General features: G+C 35.2%; 1 protein-coding gene across 1 annotated transcript; it reads right to left on the reverse strand.

Annotated features, from left to right (window-relative positions):
- Positions 1 to 3,766: 3,766 nt before the first annotated feature.
- Positions 3,767 to 7,048, reverse strand: LOC120258946 (auxin efflux carrier component 3a-like). Its single transcript, XM_039266430.1, is given in 7 exon segments — positions 3,767 to 4,373; positions 4,600 to 4,676; positions 4,849 to 5,006; positions 5,103 to 5,188; positions 5,274 to 5,386; positions 5,388 to 5,644; positions 5,770 to 7,048. Coding segments are annotated over 7 exon segments (1,938 nt in total). The 5' UTR covers positions 6,950 to 7,048; the 3' UTR covers positions 3,767 to 4,306.
- Positions 7,049 to 8,428: the final 1,380 nt, after the last annotated feature.

The raw sequence follows: 8,428 nt of genomic DNA on the forward strand, positions 1-8,428 counted from the left end.
CATCCATCTCTGCTCTCAACCAAATACTAATTGGATGACTAAGAGATAAAGAATTTTTTAATCAGATAATTTCACTAGTTTCCTCATACCACCTATCTAGTTTCTTTATAAAAATATACGAGTAGGTATTTCATTGTTTTCTTTGTGATCTTAGCATGCAGCTCGCATATAATGGAAGATGTTTTGATAATAAAATCTCTGTTTCTTATAAAGTTACTTGTGGCATTGATTACTTGACTCAAGGCAGCCCTAGATAGAAAATGGTCCTTAGTAAATGAAAACTAATTAAAGACATGAATAATCTTGACTATCACTAGTTTATGGTTAACTATGTGAGAGATTTATTAGAGACAAATATACACTCAAAAAGGAACAAAGCTATTGACAATTTTCTGCTTGTACTTGTGAGTGTAACATGATCATAAAATAAAATAAAAGCAAAAGATTGTAATATGAGAAAGTAGAACATGAGGTGTCCCCTCATTAGACTTGGTATAAACAAGTAGGACAAAAGGATCAGGTGGCAGGTGTTCCCATTCTACGTGACTTGTGTTCCCCAATATGCATGCAGCTTTGATTATTGCACCCAATATTTTATCATCTGCTGCATGCGATGCCAACAAACTTATTTATTTGATTGCCAAACTATATATAAATTATATACATACAAGTTCTCATATGTAGCAGCAGCCTTAAGATACATTTCATTTAACTAAAATTGTGCCTACCAAGTCTTAAAGTGAAATACAAATAATTTGATTTTAATATCAAATTTGTTAATTGTTGGTGGCATGGTGCAATATAGCTAAAATGTTTGTTGATTGAATTGATGAGGGTACACAAAGCTAGGATTTGTAGAATATATATATATATATATATAAAAGGGAAAGTGTGTATGAATCCCTCAATAGTGATGATGTTTTAGCATCAAATCAGGGTAAAAGGGATATGAAATTCTGGGCAGGTTCCTGGCTATAAAACTTATTCCATTCCCACTCTCACTCAAAACCATGCTTTAGAATTTTATTGGCGTGCCCCTCAATGCTCTTCTGAAGATTATTCTCAATTTCTAATTTCAGAAAATAAACCTTTTTTTTTTGTATTATGAGTAATTTGATTTTTTTTAATTTAATTTATTTTTGAGTAATAACAAATGTGTGTTATCGCTTGTTCTTATGATCATTTTTATATTTATTGTTTTTTTTAATGAATTTATGGTTTATTTAATTTTATATAAAAAAAATTGTTTGTAATCTTTCATTGCAATGTTTTTAGTTTATGAATAGAAAAGCTTATTTATATAGTGTATAGAAACAAATAGATATGAAAATTTTTAGAGAAGAAAATGGGGAATAAATAAAGCAAGAGAGGGAGGGGCCTCCCAATTTGGTATAACAAGACTCATGGGAGAATGTTGAGCCATGTGACCATGTCTCCCCACTCCCTTTAAACTTAACCTCCTAATTAAGCCATGTCATAATCTTATGCCAATTTCTATTTTAGTTTAAATATTTATTTAGTCAATCTAGAAATTAGTTTTAACACGGATTTCGTCATAGCTTTTATATATTAGCCGAACTTTGCCATGTCAACATCAACATCATGTTAAGATTTGTTTTATTTAAAAAAAAAATTTGATGAGATACAGACAAAATATATATTATCAAATGATAATCTCATTACTCTAAACAAATAAAATAATAAAAATAAAGTAAAACAATGCAATTATATTCAACATGTTGAAATTATATATTGTTAAAAAAAATTAAAACAATTTTTTAAAAAAAATTCAAATTTTTAGTATGTTGTATGAGAGTTAAATAATTTTTTTTTTTAGTAAAATGAATAAACTACTTATTTATTTAAAAAAAAATAGTACAATAGAATAAACAGAACAAACTACAAAAAGACGGTAATAGTTAATGGTCCTATGAAAGTAACTCAATTAAAAAAATAAATATTGGGGTAAAGTAACTTTAACCCAATGTTATCTATAATTAAAAAATTGATGTTGATTGGAGTCAACCTAGTTGGCGTGGGGAAGGAAATAAAGGACCAAAGACCAAAGGCAGTGTATTTCTACTTGCAAAGTTGAGGGTGTTCAAATGCTTTTAATGGGGGTTGGCAACAAGCCGGCAAGTGGCGGTGGTGAAAAGATGGTCACAAGATAAAAGAGATGGGCGAGCCCCACGCTTTGAAGAGATAAAGCTTGTGTTTGTGCAAAGATGGCCGCCCTTTCTTTTGGTTCTCTTTTTCCCTTCACATTAGATCAGAGGCTAAAGGTTTTTTAAATTTTTTATACTCTCTCTGACCCCTCTTTTAAAAAGGTTTGTTTTATCTTTTTTATTATCAAAATCATAATATATATTCTTTTTCTTTTTTGGCCTTGGCAATGTTATATATGTCTTTGTTTTTCCTTACTTAAAAACCTTCTTTATTTTTATTTTGGTCAATGTAAAATATGACTGGTTTCTCTCATTAAAATCAAAATGACACAACTGCCCTTAACCTTTTTAAAACACCATTTTACAGTCAAAAGTCCAGTGAAAGGCTGATTTCAATGTTTGAATTACTTTTATTTAAGCCAATCGACGAAGGGTTTTGTTCGGATAAGTAAAAAGAAAGTGCCTTCGGTCGGTTATTTTGACCCTTACCAACTTGATTAGAACTGCCTCAAAAACAAGATCATGCATGTCCATTCCACCAAAATAATGTTTGTTAACAGAAATAAAGGTTACTATATATATATATATATATATATGGGAAAACATCATTTAAGTACGTATTTAGATTTGAAATATATGGATGTTTTAAATCTAAGCCGTTGAATCATCATCTGATGGTTGATTGATTATATAAACACTGTACATTTTTTTATTGTTCATGATCGACTGTCTATGACTTTGTAGACAGCGGTTTTTCTTATGTCGTAATGATAAGAAATTTGTCGATTTTTACGTCGATGCTTACTGTAGACGTCTACAGATTTGAAATCTAGGGACGTCCCTAGGTGATGGGTTATATATATATATATATCCTTTAACAGAAATAAAAAGGGTTTTCTTATTATATATATGTATTTCTATATATGTATGTATAATTTTTTATTTTTTTAATAAAAAAATTATATAGTATGTATCTGTGTGTGTGTGTGTTGGTAGTGATAAGTGTTAATCAAACATCAACTTAGTTGTTGTAATAATTAAAGTGTGGTAAGTTTATTTAAAACAAACTACATGAGAAATGGTCCAATCAGTGATAAATGGGCCATGAAGGGTGATGATTGCAGCTGGATGTCATGAGGTGGGGGACCCAGATTGGTTGGATCTTGGTCTAACCAGGGACCAAGTGATTAGTGCCAATCTAATCACTATGCTTTTGTTCCACCTTCCCTCTTTCTCAATTCATCTCCCCTTCCTCTATATAATATATTTTATATTTTCATTCATTTTATTATGAAAAGAAAAAAAAAATATTTTTTTTTTAAAAAAAAGATTGTTATAAAAAAGCAAAGAAGATAAAGTTAGTGAAATGTCATTTGATGAATAGATGTAATGGCACGTAGCTGCTGTCAAGAAACAACAAACAACTCAATCTCATGTATCTCAGTATCCATGTCCTCATCCCCAGACATGGAAAAGGACTCCCTCCATTAACCCGGATCTAGTAAAACCATCACACCAAATTATATATATATATATATATAATTGGTTTCAATGCCAAGATGAAAATTATATATAAAAATGCCATTGAAGTATATAATATATAGTTCAAAGTTCCAAGTCAATTGATGAAATTGTGAGAATATATTGTGCATGGGAACCTACGTAGCCACTCTCTTTCTTTTTTGGAAAAGAAAATGAAAAAAAAGTGAAAGAAGACAAAAGGATTAGATTTCTCAGATCCCCTACCAAGGCGATTCTGTGTGTATGTCTATAAATAAATATAGACTCCAAAAAGACAAGCTACAACTGAAAAAAAAACTATAATAATAATAATAATAATACTAATTAAAAAAAGGAACCATCTTGTCATCTTTGCTCCATCTCTCCCATCAAAGACTTGTTAAAATTTTCATCAATTTGTTTGGAGGGGTTTTCTTTTAAGCTTGAGTTTGAACATTGTCCACAAGTCATTCAAAAGAGCCAACCAGAGTACAATACTCACCAGCCAAACCAAAAGTCTTAGTTGTGTTGTGAGATGATGTACTTTTCCATGAATGTGGTCACACGTTGGCTGCCTTCTTTTTCTTTCCATGTGATTTCAGAGAGATAATTTATATCTCATTTTCATCTTTGAAAGCCAGTCATAGTCCTAGAATAATGTAGTAGACCAGCGTGATTGGCAGTGCTATCAACATCCCGAATATGACACTACATTACACACCCAAACTACTAATCAGTAAAATTAAATTAAATTAAATTAAATAATAATATAGTCCTACCTATTATGTTATATATTAATAAAGAAAAAAGAAAAAAATCAATAATGTTAAATAATTAATTAATTAATAGATGAAAAAATTAATATGTATAAATTATTGAAGAGAAATAAAGAAGGTTAATTAGAAGAGGAATAAAGAAGACAAGAGACGCATACGCGGTGCTAAGAATGGCAGGGTGGACATTGTACTCTTTAGCGAAGACGAAAGGGACGATGCCTTGAGGGAGGGCCGCCTGTTTCACCGAAACAACAAAGCCACGTGTCACTTCATTCACTGGGCCCTACCCTTTATCTAATAACACTCTGACACGTAGTTGTTGTACTACGTGTCAGAACTCAATTCGTTCATTTATCTTGTTCATTACTTTGAGAATCGTGCATGATGATAGATTTATGTTTTTTTACCTGCACAATCGCCACGTGTAACAGAACGCCACGTAAGCCTACGGCGATGGAGGCGGCGGCCATCACCGCCGGTCCAGTCAGAAATCTAATGGCCATTGCGAATGTCGCCACTGAGTTGCCACACGCGATTATCTTCGGCTGCAACGCCATGAACAACCCTGCTCCACATTTACCCAAAAACTCCACCTATCAGTCACTACTCTACTTTAATTACTAATAATATATATATATATATATATAATTACGAAACTGACCCAGGCTAAACATGGCCATGCCGAGCCCGGCGTCGGAGAGGATCGAGATCGACTTCTCGATGATCTTCGGCATCGCAATATTCCATCTAAAGAAATTTAAATAAATAAATAAATAAATTTTCAAAAAAAATTAAATAAAAAAAAAAGGAACAAAGAGAGACAAAGTGGAACCGGTATGAAACGAGGGACCAAATGAGGCCGATGAGGCTAGAGTAAGTGTTGGGGTTGCGGATGAGTTTGCGCCAGACCATGATCAAGATCAAACGGGTCATAACGCTCGCAGGGTGGCATCTGTTGATGATGATGTTCGTGATGGTTGGGGTGGTGATGATGAAGGTGTTGCTTCGCATCGGACGGTCCTGATCCGGCGCCGCCACCCTTGGGATCGAGTTCAGCTGTGGAGCTCGAGCCAAGCTTAGAGAGCCCCTCGGGCCCACCACCTTGTTCTCTCTCCTTCTCTTCGTCTTCGTCTTCGAGACCTCTACCTCCTCCAAAGCTGATGTCATCACCACCTCCGTAATCCTCGCCTTCAGGTATGGCTCCTTTTTTTAAAAAAAAATAATAATAAATTATTAATTATTATTTTTCTTTTTCTTTTTAATTAAAGAAAGATGAAAATTTATCAAACAGGAAAAAAAGAAAAAAATAAGATGGGAAATTTAGGTACCTTTGGATGGGCCGTTGGGAGGGTGATCGGCAGGGACGATCATGCGGATCTCCTTGGCTCCGCCAAGGTCCGGCCGGCCGGCAGGGTCTGGAGTGGAACCGAAGACGTGGAGTCCACCGACCTCCGACACCGGCGAAGCACTCGAGCTCCAGACAAACATGTGGAGCTCCTTGGCATCGTGGTGCGCTGCCCTGTGTGGCGCCGGAGCTGGTGGCGGTGCTGGTGGTTTCTTTGTTACTGATGAGATCTCCGGGTTGGGAGCCGGGTAGTGGCCAAACCTCGGTGACCCGCAGCCGTGAAGCGGGTCCTCGAAGTTGGACGGGCGAGGAGTCGGGCCACGGGAAGATTGGAGAGAGTAGAGATCGGCGGGGCCGAAATTGGAAGGCCGGAGCGGGGGAGCACCGCCGACCATGGCGTAGAAATCGGAGTGATTGAAGTTGGAGCCACGGGGAGTGGGGTTGCGCGAAGAGCTCAAGCTATAGATCTCAGCGCCGGTGAGGTTCGATGGACGAGGGGTCATCATGGAGAAGGATCGTCTCGAGGATGTGGACTTGCGAACGGTGACGTGGATCTTGCCATCGCCGCCGACCTCAGCGTCGGCCTGGATGAGATCACGACCACCGTCGAGGGAAACGACGTCAGGATCCACGTGAAAGGAGACAATGGAAGCAGCAGCGTCACCGGGGAACTGGTCAGCGATGAGAAGCCGAGCAGCACGGTACTCGAAGAGGAACAAGAGCAGAGTGTACCAGATGATGCACTGAAGGACGACGACCTGGACCATGAGAGAGCCGGAGAAGCCGCCGTACATGGCGATGAGGAGAGGAATCCCCATGACGAGGGTATTGGGAAGAGTGGAAAGAGAGAAGATGGTGATGGCCCAGTCGAGGTTGCCCGAAGGGGCAAGGCGAGCCCAGACAGCGAGAGCGGCGAGGACGATGAGCTTCTGAAGGGTATCGGCGGCGACAAAGCGTAGATTCATGGTGTAAGGATTGTTGGTGGAGATGAAGTGGAAGGAAAGGAGAGGAACGGCGAAGATGGCGACGAAGCGGTTGATACCGGAACACTGGTCCGGTGAGAAGATGCGCCACCAGCGGACGGAGCCGTAAGCCAAGATCATGGCGACGTAGAGTGGAACGACGGCGGTGAGGACTGTGTAGAGATCTGCCCAGGTGATCATGGTGTTGAGTAAGAGTTAGTAGCAGAGAACAACTACTACTACTACTGCTACTACTACTACAGAGTTCACCACCGGAGTGAGTAGGGGAAATAAAGGGGTATATATAATATATAAAAAATATAATTAGTTAAATAGATAATTAATTAATTAATTTGAGCTAAATTTGGAGGTAATTTAATTGACAAGAAGGGCATGTGAGGGTTGGAACTTGGGACTTGGGAGAGCATGACACTGACAAGAGGAAGGGCAGGAGGAATACTTGAAATTTGGAGGGTAAAATGAGCTCAGATAGGTAGGGTATACTAGTGTTGTTACTATTACTGTGCTTCTTAATGTGAAAACTAAACTATTATTATTATTATTATTATTATTATTATTATTATTATTATTATTATTATTATTATATATTTTTAGATGAATTTATATATATATATATGGCATGAAAGTGAATAAATCATGTTTTATTAAAAATAAAATAAATAAATAAATAAAATAATTGACATAACAATAATGGATTAATAGAATAACTACAATAACTCTAATAAAAAAATAACTACATTCCACAAAAAATGGAGGAGAGTGATAAGATAGGAAAAGCAAAAGAATCTGTATATGTAGGTTGAAGTATTAGTTACACGTTTGTGTATATTTTTTATTTGATTTATCCAATCTATCAAAATATAGAGAGATGAGATGAAAAATTGAGGATTCATCTATTTTTAAAAATTAATTTTAAATAATTGTTTTTTAAGTTACTTTTCCAGCAATTAAAGTAAAATATTGAATAAGGGGAGAAGAGGCAAATTTTTAAATATCAAATTTCTTCAGTATGATTAGAATAAGGTAGTATATGTATAGTTTTGTGATTTTTTTATTTTATTTTATGAATAGAAGAAGCCCATCGGATATCCATTCCACGGATTGTAAAGAGATTCAATCAAAATCAAAATCTAGAAAATGGAATTGTCAACTACCAAAATCATATAATTGACCGATTTAAAATAAGTTATAATTAATTATATATAAAACTTTAATTTAAGTAAAGAGGACAAGAAAATCAACCCTATAAATAAATATCTATAATAGGAGTTAGAATGGTGTGTGGATCCTCCAATAATAACTTTTTAACAATAGTGAAATGGATATTTTTAATACTTAACTTTTAAAAACATGAAAACTTTCTTATCAAGATTAGAATCTTTATTTGAAAATTTTCTTCTGTTTATTTTAAGATTTTTGCTGTTTTTATTTGAAGGGTGATGGAATATTTTGTTTCTATATCAAGCATGGCATGGAATATTAATGAGCTCACTCTTTATTTTAAAGAGAAAACATATTTCTTTCCAAATTTGGATGGTAATTTGAATGTAAGATCTTTTGCTAAGTAAACATTATTATTATTATTTTTTTTTGATAAAAGTGGATAAACCACAAAATTTTATTAGAAAATGAAAAAACAAAGAGAGAACAACAACACAA

This window comes from Dioscorea cayenensis, chromosome 4 (genome assembly GCF_009730915.1).
Source record: "Dioscorea cayenensis subsp. rotundata cultivar TDr96_F1 chromosome 4, TDr96_F1_v2_PseudoChromosome.rev07_lg8_w22 25.fasta, whole genome shotgun sequence".
NCBI classification, from domain to species: domain Eukaryota; kingdom Viridiplantae; phylum Streptophyta; class Magnoliopsida; order Dioscoreales; family Dioscoreaceae; genus Dioscorea; species Dioscorea cayenensis.